At 50.2% G+C, this 13,624-nt stretch overlaps 1 protein-coding gene across 1 annotated transcript in view; it reads left to right on the top strand.

Moving 5' to 3' along the window:
• Positions 1–13,624, top strand: part of FSTL1 (follistatin like 1) — a 28,057-nt gene that overhangs the window by 4,026 nt on the left and 10,407 nt on the right. Inside the window, exons 3-5 of the mRNA XM_014524112.2 lie at positions 2,263–2,392; positions 2,944–2,976; positions 11,074–11,204. Coding sequence (XP_014379598.1) covers positions 2,263–2,392; positions 2,944–2,976; positions 11,074–11,204 — 294 coding nt within the window. The remainder of the gene's footprint in view (positions 1–2,262; positions 2,393–2,943; positions 2,977–11,073; positions 11,205–13,624) is intronic.

The following is a 13,624-nucleotide window of genomic DNA, read 5'->3' on the forward strand; positions in this document are numbered from 1 at the left end:
TGCAGAAAAGGCGGGAAACTGGTCCCTGCACCGGAGTTTCCTCTTGCTACAGGAAACTCCCGTGCAATGCTCTGCAACTTAACGTGGATAATTCTGATGCCGAAGCGCACACACACAATCCTGCCTTTTGGGTCATGACAGATAGAAGAAAAGAAGAAAACTCGAACGATGAGAGTTCTCTAAACCGATACAAGAGTCCGTGCTGTGACTCTCAACGAGCGCGCAGGGCAGGGGTACGTCAGGGATCGTCCGGTGACGGGGAGAGATTCTTGATGGCTGATCAAACCATCATTCGGTCCGAGATATACGTAGAAATCCACGAGATAATCGTGGACTCCTTGCCGGAATTCTCTCGGATTTCTCCCGGAATTCTCGGAATTGGGGTTCTCAGGATCCTCCTGAGATTCTCGGAGATCTCCGACTTGGGCGGAAACTGCTCAAGCCTCTTATACGGCTAGCAAGCCAATCGCTAGCCACCACATGGGAATAATTTAGAAACAGCCAATAATGGGGAACAAATTTACATATGGGTGACGGGAACTCCTTTGCACCGGGGTTTTTCTCTCTGCAGCTGAGAATTGCACCGTGCAAAGAAAGCTCCATGTGGCGGGAAATAATTCTGCAGTGCCAAAGCGCACACACAATCATTGGGTCATGACACCATGGACAAACCCCATGTGCTGATTCCATATGGGGTGGAGCCCATGGACTGACCCAAATGTGGTGATCAGTTTGACCCTGAGCAGAAGGGCAGGATCCTGTAACCAGGAACCTCTAGTTTTAAGTCCTAGCAGGAGCATCAGAACACCCCAATTAAAATCCCTAGCCTCAACTGCAGTCACCACCCAGTGCTTCTGAGGGAAGGCAAATAAAAATCCCTCTCATCTGTGTGACCTGGATGTTTGTAACCCTTTAGTGTGGAGCCCTGCCCTGTGTCTCAGACTTTCCAGGTAGGGGAGACCCTGCGAGAGGACGCCTCATGTGGGGAAGGATACAGCAGCATGCGAACATGCAGTTCGCCTGGCACAGGAATCCCTGTAGTGCCTGTTCTCTGAGCCAGCCTGCTGTAAGGATGGCCCACGTACACATGTTAGAAAAGCAGTGCAGAGTGCTGTGTGTAGTGCAAGGATGCTTGGATGAAGAGATGAGCTTTTTCCAGCCTTGGGAACACTTGAGCTATGACTATTCAGTAAAGTAGCAACTGTGCTGGCACTGTGGGCAAGATAAACCAAAAGCAGTGGGGCCATAGATGCATGGGCAAACTAATTAGCATGGGGTGGGCTAATTAGCTATGTTAAGTGAGCGTGCCAATTAGTTCACTCCCAGATGTCATATGAAGGCAGTGACACAGCTTCTGCTTAAGAAGGAGCCAGCCCAGAGCTGCGTAGAGCACCTAGGGGCACCACTGTCAGGGCTGGAAGTTGACTGTATAGACCAGTGATTCTCAGCCAGTGTGTCATGGCACCCTGTGTTGCCTTGAGATCCTTTCAAGGGTGGTGTAGGGTGCCACACAGGGTTAGCAGTGTTAAGTGAGCAAACATGATTCATGAGATAAATCCAAGGATTTCAAATAAGAATCCACAGTATTCTGATCTGTTTTGGTCTTTCTCTTCCTTTCAAACAGAAGAACTGCTCTAGTATTTTTCTGTAGTCAAAAAATGAGTGAAAACTAAGAGCTAGCATTTTCCATGGGGTGCCTCTACATCATTGATTTGCTTTTAAGCTCTGTGAAGCTTGGGGTCATCAGATGTCTATGATCCCCTTGGCGTAGACATCTCTGGTCCTACATGAGCTCCTCAAGGTCCCTGTAGTCGGCATCTTAATAGCAGCCTTCAACTACCTTGAAGAGTGGCTATAAAGAGGATGGAGCTAGACTGTCCTCAGTAGTGGCAGATGACAGAACAAGGAGCAGTGGTCTAAAATTGCAGCAAGGGAAGTTTAGCCCAGAAATTAGGAAGAACTTTCTCACTAGGAGGATAGTAAAGGCTGTGGAATCTCTATCCTTGGAGGTTTTTAAGATCTAGCTAGACAAAACCCTGGCTGGGATGATGTAGTTGGGGATGGCCCTGCTTTGAACAGGGGGTTGGCCTAGATGACCTCCTGAGGTTCCTTCCAGCCCTCATTTTCTATGAGTCTGTGGTCCTGTCTCTCAAACCCTAGTCCTGTGGAGGGAGCTATGTAGAATGCACCAAAGATGAGGTGACTCTGAAGCCTCTGGCTGTCCTGGGATTCAAGGCTTTCCCTCTGGGGGCTCTTTTGCAGCAATGCAAAGCTCACAAGCGGCCTGTGTGTGGCAGCAATGGCAAGACTTACCTGAACCACTGTGAGTTACACCGTGACGCCTGCCTCACTGGCTCCAAGATCCAGGTGGACTATGATGGCCATTGTAAAGGTAAAGCCAGCTCTAAGGGCTTTGTGCCCACATCAAACAAGACCACCCAGGGAGGGGGTAGAGGGGAATCTGTTCTTGAAGGCAGATGCCTTTTGATCCCTGACAGAGTTCATGGATGAGAATGAGGGGTTAAATGGCTCCCAATTGCCTATCATTTCCAGTCACAGATTTACTCATCAAGCATCTTCCAGGTCTAGGGAGTGATGTAGAAGATGGGCCAACTCCTGAAGTCCATCCTTTCTGCTTGCATAAGCAGAGCCTACTCTGGCTTCAGGAACAAGGACTCACTCCAAGCTTTCGCCCAAGAGAGAGGGGGAATGCTTTGGTTCCTGGGCAGTTGTCCATCTGGCCCTCTGTGACAAACATTTTGGGTGCCCTTAGGCTATGGGAAACCTGCACGTATGGAGTAGAGAGCCATGTTCTGACATCAGCTGTTTGCTCCTGGGGTGAGAGGGGTCTTGAGTTACTCTTTGCTTAGAACCATGGCCTAAATGAGCCAGTGATTGTGTTTCCTGCCTCAGTAATGTCCTATCCTCTCTCTTTATTAATAGAGAAGAAGGCCGAGAATCCAGCTGCAAGCCCAGGTAAGAAAACCCCAACCCCCACTATGCCTGACATCTGGACATAGCCCTCAACCTGCTTATTTGTAGGGAAGCAGGTGGATCGTTTGATGAGGAACTGCAAGGCTCCAGGGTAGAATGACCCCTAATGTGGTTGCAGGGTCACCTGCAGACTGGTGTGGTCCAGAACCAGCTCTTGCCTGACAGGGAGATAGGGAAAGGTGTGCTCTGGAGGTCTGCACACAGGACTGGAAGCCAGGAGCTTTTCTGTTTCTCCTTGGCCAATACTCTTCACTTTCTCCTGCCTCAGCCTCTCTATCAAATGAGGAATATTATCTTAATTTGTGATAAAGCCATTTGATTCAAAATGATTTGATGATGGAGAACCTTATATAAATTATATAACTATCATTATTAATTTATTATTAGATGGTAGACAGGTTAGAAAACTGCCTTTTGCCCCACAGATGGGCTCCCTGGCTGTAGCAGAACCTGAGCTGCTGAAGCTACTGATGAGCTCCCTGTTATCTTCCCCCTCCCCCCAACATGGGCCCTCCCACGCATAGCCCTGGCATAGGGAGTTGCATTCTATTCAGGTTTATGCACTGCCAGCTGAATTGTTAGCAAAGTCCTCATTGCAGGATGCTGAGAGTGAGGGGCTCTGCACTGAATGCTCCAGTGGGCCGTTGCAGCTTAGAAGTACTAAGAAAGAGGCACAAGGTGGAAAGAGCCCATTTTGACTATGGGAAAGCCCTCCCTTTACTTGAGTTCAGTGGTTCAGAGATGGAATGAAAACAGAGCCCCATATGCTGTTCTATGGGAGTGCTTTTCAAAGCCAGATCTCGCTTCAAGAATGGCTAGGGAAAGCGAAGCAGCACTGGTAAGGAAACAGGGCACTTGTCTAGGAAAGTGGAGTCCCTGGGCTTGATCTCAGGGCTATCACCTCTCAGCAGGCCATTGCTAGCAGAATGCCTACCTCACCCTAGTGGGCAGTCTAAGTGCAGCTTGAGTCTTACACTTGAATTACCCCAACTGAAGAGCAGGAACAACTGTGCTACCCTTTCTGGACAAGTAAGCACCCTCATTGTAGGAAAAGAATAAGATGCCTGGGTGTCTCTGGAGGTTAGTTGTAGTTGGGGCAAAGGTTAGGACCCTCCAGTGGCAGAAGTATTAACTGACAGCCCCGCCCTCCTTTCTCATCACCCTGCCCACACGCCTCCAGATGAGGTGTTCTGTAGCAGATGTTGACAGCTTTTCTTTCAAGCCTCATAGTGTACCCTCTCTGGTTTTCCTTTCTCCTTTGCCTCTAGCATTGCCTCTTTAAGGAACACTGGACCCTGTTCCAAAGCCTTACTTTTTAAGGGTCACAAGTCCAAACAAATAAACAAAACCAGGGCTGCTTTGGTGAGTCATTCCAAACAGTGCAATAGCCCTTCTGGAAGCCTGAGGGCTCCAGCTGCTGCAGGCCTTTCCCACCTCCTGCTTCTTCCTGAGCCTCATTCCTTGGTTCTGGCTACTCCCCTCCCAGTTCCCTAGGTGCTACCCACCTGCCCACCTGGGGTCAGCCAAGTTACTGGGAGTCCCTCAGGCCAAACTGCTTGCTACCTGCCATCCACTGCATCTCCTGTCCAGTGAGGGAGGAGACTTCCACTCCTCTGGAGTGAGGGAGTGTGGCTCCACTCCTCTGGAGCTTTCCTGGTGCTTCACCCCAATGTGCCGCCTCCAGCAGCTTCAAATGTGATCCATGCAGCCTTACCAACCAGTCCGGGATCTCTGCCTGTGCCTCTGTGACTGGCTCGTGGTTGTTGTGTACAATGTTCCCCCAGCTGTTCCCTATTCCTTGCCTGTCCCATCTGTCTTCCTGGTTTGCAGTCCAGGTAGGCAGTCTGGGAGGGGCTTTTCTAGATGCTGTGTTACCTGATAGGTGTCCTGTGCCCAAGCCCCTGCTACACTAGCTCTGTTCCTATAATGGGGACGCTTACATGTCCATAATGGGTAATAGCAGTGGTGCCAAACCCATCCAGTCCAGTAGGCTGGATGAGTGGTGTGGGGTCTGTCCTCAAGATGGATTAGGTCATCTTGTGGTGTTAGTCTGTTCCCAGATTATGCCCATGGACTGACAGCGTGCACCAAATCAGGTCATAGACCAATCCTGTGCACTAACCTGCTCCAGTGCACTGGGCGACATCATCTGGCCTACAGGTCTCCCTGGAGGGCATAGCAAAGGTAGCTGCATGCCTGGGGCAGCACTGGCTGCTGCTGTGCTAATGGCAATGGCACAGTCAGCTGCCACTGTGATGGTGACTATTGTTGACCTTCAGATGGATCCTGAGAACCAAGAACGGTTTGAAGAGCCAGTCCCACCAAATTAAATACTCACAACATAAGGATATTTCAATTTTTAATAGCAAATTCACTAACAAAAAGCAGAAAAGATGTAACTAATTAAGCAGTGCAGATAAGGCATGGCAAGCAAATGATTACAATTTATAAAATGCATATAATCAATGTTTGAAAGCAAAGTCACCTTAAAATTTCTAAGTCCTCAAGTCTTAAAAAGCCTTTAACAGGTGGCCATCCTGTTAGGGAAAGGACCTTCTTTCAAAACAAAGTCTTTATATAGCACTACCCAGATACACTTGCAGTTGGACAATTCAGAAAGAATCACAGAAAATGAGGGCTAGAAGAGACCTCAGGAGGTCATCTAGTCCAGCCCCCTGCTCAAATCAGGACCAGCCCCAACTAGATCATCCCACCCAAGGCTTTGTCTAGCCAAGTCTTAAAAGCCTCCAAGGATGGAGAGTCCACAACTTCTCTGGGTAACTTGTTCCAATGCTTTACTACCCTCCTAATGAGAGCTTTGCCTAATATTGAACCTAAACTTCCTTTGCTGCAACTTGAGATCATTGCTCTTTGTTTTGTCATCTGCCACCACTGAGAACAGTCTAGCTCCATCCTCTTTGGAACCCCGCTTCAGGTAGTTGAAGGCCGCTATCAAATCCTCCCTCAATCTTCTCTTCTGCAGATTAAATAAACCCAGTTCCCTCAGTCTCCCCCCGTATAACGAATGTCTACATCCTTTCTGTAATGGGGGGCCCAAAACTGGACACAGTACTCCATATGTGGCCTCACCAGTGCCATATAGAGGGAAATAATCACTTCCCTTAGTTTGCTGTAAATGTTCCTACTAATGCAGCCCAGCATTAGCTTTCTTAGCAACAAGGGCACACTGTTAACTTATTGTCTGTTGCAACCACCAGGTCCTTTTCTACAGAGCTGTTGCTTGGCAAGTCAGTCCCCAGCCTGTCCCAGTGCATGGGATTATTCTGTCCTAGATGCAGAACTTTGCACTTGTCCTTACTGAACCTCATGAGATTTCTTTCAGTCCAATCATTCAATTTCTTGAGGTCTCTCTGAATCCTAGCCCTACTCTCCAGTATATCTACTACTTCCTGCCAACTTGGTGTTATCTGCAAACTTGCCAAGGGTGCACTTCATCCCATCTTTCAGGTTGTTGATGAAGATATTGAACAAAACTGTCCCCAGGACTGAGCCCTGGGGCACTCTACTTGATACTGGTTGCCCACTAGCGATTGAACCATTTATTACTACCTGTTGAGCCTAATGATCCAGCCAGTTTGCTATCCACCTTATAATCCATTCATCCAACCCATACCTCCTTAGCTTGATTGCAAGAATGTTGTTGGAGAATATCAAAAGCCTTGCTAAAGTCAAGATATATCAAGTGTGGGGGGGGATGTGAGCACGCTAGAAGGGAGGAATAGGCTACAATTGGACCTAGACAGGTTACAGGGGTGGGCAGATGAGAACAGGATGGGTTTCAACACTGACAAGTCCAAGGTGCTGCACCTGGGGAGGAAGAACCAGCAGCATACCTACAGGCTGGGGAACTCCCTTCTCGTCAGTGCAGAGGCAGAAAAGGATCTTGGAGTCATTATTGATGCCAAAATGGACATGGGCCGACACTGGGGATGCAGTCAGGAAGGCCAACCACACTTTGTCATGCATCCACAGTTGCATCTCAAGCAGGTCCAAGGAGATGATCCTTCCCCTCTATGCGGCACTGGTCAGGCAGCAGTTGGAGTACTGCATCCAGTTCTGGGCACCACACTTCAGGAGGGATGTGGACAGCATTGAGAGGGTTCAGAGGAGGGCCACCCGCATGATCAGGGGGCAGCAGGACAGGCCCTACAAGGAGAGGCTAAGGGACCTGAACCTGTTCAGCCTCCACAAGAGAAGGCTGAGCGGAGATCTAGTGGCATGTTACAAACTAGTCAGAGGGGACCAGCAGGCATTGGGGGAGTCCCTGTTCCCCTGAGCACTACCAGGAGTGACTAGAAATAACGGTCACAAGCTGGCAGAGGGTAGATTCAGACTAGACATCAGAAGGCGCTACTTCACTGTCAGGGTGGCTAGGATCTGGAACCAACTTCCAAGCGAAGTGGTGCTGGCTCCTACCCTGGGGGTCTTTAAGAGGAGGTTAGATAAACACCTTGCTGGGGTCATTTGACCCCAGTACTTTTTCCTGCCATGGCATGGGTGTCAGACTTGATGATCTGCTCAGGTCCCTTCTGACCCTACCAACTATGAAACTATAAGTCCACTGCTCTCCCCGCATCCACAGAGCCAGTCATCTCATAGAAGGCAATCGGGTTGGTCAGGCATGACTTGCCCTTGGTGAATCCATGCTGACTGTTGGTAATCACCTTCTTCTCCTCCAGGTGCTTAGAAATTGATTCCTTGAGCACGTGCTCCATGATTTTTCCAGGGATTGAGATGAGGCTGACCAGTTCCCTGGATCCTCCTTCTTCCCTTTCTTAAAGATGGGCATTATATTTGCCCTTTTCCAATTGTCTGGGACACCTCCTGACTACCACAAGTTTTAAAAAATAATGGCCAGCAGCTCTGCAGTCACACTGGGCAACTCCCTCAGCACCCTCAGGTACATTGTGTCCAGCCCCATGGACTTGTATGTGTCTGGCTTTTCTAAATAGTCCCCAACCTGTTCTTTCACCACTGTCAGCTGCTCACCTGCTCCCCAAACTGTGCTGCCAGGTGCAGTACTCTGGGAGCTGACCTTGCCTGTGAATACTGAGGTGAAAAAGGCATTGAGTACTTCAGCCTTTTCTACATCATCTGTACCTCCCCCATTCAATAAGGGACCCACACGTTCCCTGATCTTCCTCTTTTTACTGGCATACTTGTAGAAACCCTTCTTGTTACCCTTCATGACCTTTGATAGCTGCAGTTCCAATTGACTGAAAAAAACAGAATGTCGCCTGGCCTTGTAAGCTTCAGTTCAAGACTTAAGAACAAAACTCCACAGTGAACCTGGTTTTTATTCTCCATACCGTTGCTAAAATGTAAAAAAATTACTAAATAAGGTTTTTATATATATATATATATATATAGTGTGTGTGTGTGTGTGTGTTTCTAGTAGGTGCTACTCTAATAGTCATATGTCTGTTTATTATTCCATATATAAGCATTATCTAAACTCAGCCTAGTCTGTCATCAAACCACTAAGTGTACTTGAGATGACCTTGCAACTTTTACCCTAGTTTCAGTCCATCTGTTCTGCTCAAACTTTGTAAAATGGTTCACACTTTGCATCCTTTTCTCACCTGAGCATTTCCTTTGCCCGTTCTCCTTTGAACCAAACTGTAGTTCCAGCAGATACAAGTAACTCTGTACTAACCTATCATTAAAACAGCTTAAGGCCTACTCCAGTCTATACCAGTGGTTTAAAATCTGTGCTCCATGGACCCCTGGGGCTCCTCAAACTATGTCTAAGGGGTCTGTGAAAGATGACTGTGATCAACCAAAAGTATGTCAATACTCACACTTACATTTCAAAGGGGCCTGCACCTGCATTAGAAATTTTTCAGGGGTTTGCAAATGAAAAAAAGTTGAAAACAACTGGTCTTCACTATTTTGTATCCTGCTCTCTTTCTCCAGCATAGGTGGTACCTGGGGCTCCCCTCAGGTCTAAAAATGTTGTGTCGAGGGAGTGGTGGCAGCGTTAATTGCTGCAGCTCCCAGAGTAATGGAATCTGGGCAATGAAATCACTCCTATGCTTTAGTCAGGTAACTCAGAATTAGTCTCAGGCTGTACTTTGGTTGTCCACTAAGGGAAATAGGGTTCTGACTATCATCTCCCTGTACCTCAGGGTCCCCTTCCCCATCTGAATGAAGATTCTCATTCCGTGCCTACTATATTTTTGCCTTTTTTGATGTTTGATAATCTTATTGAACAGGTCAAAACCTCAATGCATAATTAAGGCAAAGGGCCTCTTTGGAGCATGCTGTCACCTGGAGGCACGGATTTTTATTTTTGCCTGGTGGGGACAGGGCTAAGATGATACTCCCCCACCCCATCCCCAGCAGCACAACTGGAGCGGAGCCCGTGCGAGGGGCAGGGGCAGATGCAGGCTGCCTGCTGTGAGCTCGTGGCTCCTCGCCTTGCTTCGCTGCCCTGGGAGCTCCCCGCCGCCATGGCAAGCCACCCCCTGCCCACCAAGCAGCAGTGGGGACACAAGTTGTCCGTCCCCCACCCCCCACTGCTGCAAGGCAGGCAGGGGGTGCCTTGCTGGTGGTGTGGCCAGCGCAGGACTCCTGGGAGGAGGGCAGCAGAGCGGGGAGCTCTGAGCCTGCAGTGGCCAGCCCGCATCTGTCTCCACCCCGCACACAAATCTGGGGGCATGTGCCCCCACCATGCCCTCCTCCCCAGGAGTGTGTGCAGCAGCAGGGAGCTGCTGCCCACCCCACCGCCCTCCCACCGCCCCCCGGATGAGCCACCTGTGGCTCTGTCCCATTCTCTGCTCTGGCCCCAGGCCTCATGCACCACTGTGGGTAGGCAGCAGACCCAGACCCTGCCCCACTCCTTCCCTTACCATGGGGGCCTTGATCTGTACCTCCCCCATAGACTTACCTGCAGGCAGCTGGAGGAGCTGTTCTCCACTGCTGCCTGGGGCTGTATTCCTGGCCGTGTGTGTGTGTGCGCGCGCGCGTGTGTGTGTGTGTGTGTGTGTGTGCGCGTGTGTGCGCGCACATGCCTGTGGCACCCCCTGAATCCCACTCCCCACAGCCCCTTGCAATCTGGAACCCGCCATTTCCCACATTTTTCTGTGGTGAATGAAAAACCTGGATCCATGCACAATACTGAGAATCCAGGACAAATGCTGCCCCAGAGTCATGCAACCCAGGACCAGGACCTGATGTTCCCATTTTAGGACTGTACCACCCAATTAGGGAGGGATGGTTACCCTACCCTCTTCCCAAGGGGGGCCAGGGCCCTTGGGCCCCCACATACTCAGCACCTATGCTGTCACCTCCCAACAGTCAAAAAGTAGTTTCGACCTGGCCTCACAGAATCCTCCCATGCTGTCCATCTGTCTGGCTTGGAGCCCCGGCTGCTGCAAATTGTTAGCTCCACTGACCTCAGTGAAGACCTGGTAATTTAGAAAAGCTTAAAATGTGGCCTTGAGTTTTTGTTTCAGTGAACAATACAGCGACCATTGGAAGAAAGTTGTGGGCTTGTCTGTGGCAGGTAGTTGGGACAATCAGTTCCTGGTCATCATAAACTGTCCCCCTGTTTGACAGTGGAAAGGCCAGGCATGGGGCTGACCCTGGACACTGAAATCCCCTCTCCTCCAGAGAGATGGGACTCTCAGGTTTTGGGCCAAGGGGCACAGGCAAAGGGTGCATGAGGGAAGCTATTGCTGTATTGTGCAGACACCTTGGACCCGCTTAGCTTGGATGTTCTTCTAGCCAATGGGAATTAAGTGTATTTGGCCAGAGAAAGTGTTTGCTCCAAATCAAACTTTACCCCCTTCCATGGGCATCGTGAACAAGTGTGGCAGGAACCTGCCAAAGCAGTGGGCAGGATGGAGACATTGTCGTTCCCCTGCGTCTCCACAGAGTGTCACTCTTGGCCTGTCCATGGCTGATTCAGGACTGAAATAACTCCTCCTTCGCAGTACAAGCGCCTTCTGTGGCACCGGCAAGAGAGGTCTGGAAACTCAGCAGGGCCTTGCTCTTCAAATGTTTCTCTCTTTTTCTCTCTCTCTCTCTCTCTACTTCTCTTCCACCCTTTCACAGTTGTCTGCTACCAATCCGACCGGGATGAGCTTCGACGTCGAGTTATCCAGTGGCTGGAGGCAGAGATCATCCCTGATGGCTGGTTCTCTAAGGGCAGCAACTACAGTGAAGTCCTGGACAAATACTTCAAGGTGAGGAGGCCTTCCCCAGAGGCAGGAGCCTGTGCCTGGGCTGGAGGTAGCGCTGTGGTCACATTCCACCTTCTTAGTGACTTCAATGAGTGAGGCACCAGGGAGTCTCAGGTGATCCTAGAAATATATTATATTTTCTCATGTACCACCTGCCCTCAAATAAGACGTGTGCTTTTTTTTGGAAGGTGGGATGAAGGGAAAAAAAGGTCTTTCCTTGAAAATGTCAATACATGTTTTCATAGGGGAAACACAGGCAGCAGCAATAGAGGGAGAGTGGCTGTAGGAGGTCACAGGCACTGCTGGCTGCCCACCTGGCTTGAGAAGAGGGACTGAGCAGCTCGACTCCCGCATGTTCCCCAGTTGTCCTTGTTTAAGACATGCACCCCAATACATAATATTTGAAGGAAGGGGGTGTGTATGCAGTAAATATGGTAGCACGAGGGGTGAGCAAGGTCGCATCCCAGGCCGTTGGGAGCAGCCAAGAAGCAGCACAAAGCCCAATGTGGCTCCGCTTCATGGAGTGCTGGTGGTGCGGGCTGGCAGACATGCCTTATGGATAAAAAGGAGGAGAGGGCAGACCTGGGCAGGGGAGGGGTGGGGAAGAGGAAGGAAGAGATGGATCCCTAGGAACTGGGAGCTGCTGAGGGAAAGGATAAAAAGGGAGAGGGTGAAAGTTTTTGAAAATTCAAAGGCAAGAAACCCAGTAGGGCAGGGCAAGGGGAAGCAGGGAGTAGCTAAACCTGGGGGTGGGGGAGGTGACTCTTTGTGAAAAGCAGGAAAGAGAATACAATGGGGGTACTGCTGGCCCTTGCTTGCAGTGTATCCCAGCACCATTGAGCTTAGGTGGGAGGCATGTGGGAACTTCTGCAGGTCCCCAGCTTCAGGGATGCAGCCCTTGCTGTGGTGTAAGACTCAGATCCAAGGCCCCCGAGATCAGCAGCCTTATCCATTCAGTCTGGAATGCACAAACCTTTCTTCCCCTCTTCCCACCCCTTGGTAACCAGCAGGTTGTGAGCCCTACCAGCGCTCCTGCCAGGCTCAGCATGCCTCTGCCTTCCCATCGTGCCTGATAAAGACTTCAAAGTGCCCAGCCTCAGGGCAGGAGGGGCAGGTGGGGGGTGGGTTTAAATAAGAAGCTGTTGACAGCAAGAGATTAATGATGCCTGACAGGACTTACCACTGAAAGCAAATTTGCCATGGCAATGGCCAACCCCCCAGGGAGACCTGAGGAACCAGCATCCCCGCCCCCCCAAGAGGATCTGAGCCTTTGTAACACTGGTGCCTTTCGTGGGGGGCCTCCTATTACCCACTGCCTCGTGCACACCCGCGGGCTCCTGCTGTCACCCCAAACAATGTGGCGATCTGCAGAGCTGTGCATCATAATCCCTTCTCCCACAAGCCTGCTAGCCCCAGCCCCCTCCTCAAAGCGCCTCCCTGTGCCACACACTTTGCTGTGTTACCCAAAGCTGGCCACGTGCTCACTGAGCTGACATCGGCACAATAAGGAGCTGCCTCCCACTGCAGGCCTAATGAAAATCTCGGCCTGAAGTGCAGTGGCAAGCAAGCTCCCCTGTGCAGGAGGGAACATCTTGCTGCTTCCTCCCCCTTTCCCTCGCCCCTGATTCCAGACACAGGCAGGGGGAATATCCCTGTGACAAAGCCATCTCTTTCCTCAGCAGAGAAGCTGAGCTCTTGCCCCTGATTATTTGTGGTATTTAAAAGCAAACATTCCTGAGGAGCTTAAAAGACTTCGGGGTGAATTTTAATTTCTATGAGGACGGGGCTGGCTTGAGCTGGACACACTGAATGATGAGGCAGAGAAAGTGCAGCTGTTTCCACACAGTTCAAGAAATGAACCCCAGCCTGGACCTCTAGGGCATTTATACATGTACTTTTTTTGTCCCACAGTGCGCCAGAGATCCACCACTTCGGAGCTGACTTGATTAATCGGGTCTGCTCTGCACGTGAGCTGATGCGCACTTTGCTGCACTGTGTGCAGTTGTAAAAGTTGTGAGATGCACATGAGCACACAGAAAATGGCGGAGGTGAGCTTTTGAAGTAAAGCACCTCCGAGGTGTTTTAGTTCAAAAGCACACCACTGCCATTTTCTGCACTCTGATGCACATTTCACCACCTATACAACTGTATGCATCACAGCGCTGGGCGTTTTTCAAAGCACCCAGCACTGTGGCACTTATACATGTAATAAAGCCCTTAAAGTTCCTGCTATTCCAGCCCTGAGCTCCCCCCACAGCTCTGCCAGTGCTCCTCGCTCCTACCCTACCACATCTTAAGGCCTTCCCTGATGGCAACAGCATGCCATTTTGGTTGAATTGAAGGGCTGGGACTAGGATGAGAGGAAACAACCTTCCTCGTTGCTTTGGGGAGTGGCCAGCCACTAGGCTAAAAAAGCTTTCCCC

Source organism: Alligator sinensis, unplaced genomic scaffold, assembly GCF_000455745.1.
Source record: "Alligator sinensis unplaced genomic scaffold, ASM45574v1 scaffold1301_1, whole genome shotgun sequence".
Lineage (NCBI taxonomy): Eukaryota > Metazoa > Chordata > Crocodylia > Alligatoridae > Alligator > Alligator sinensis.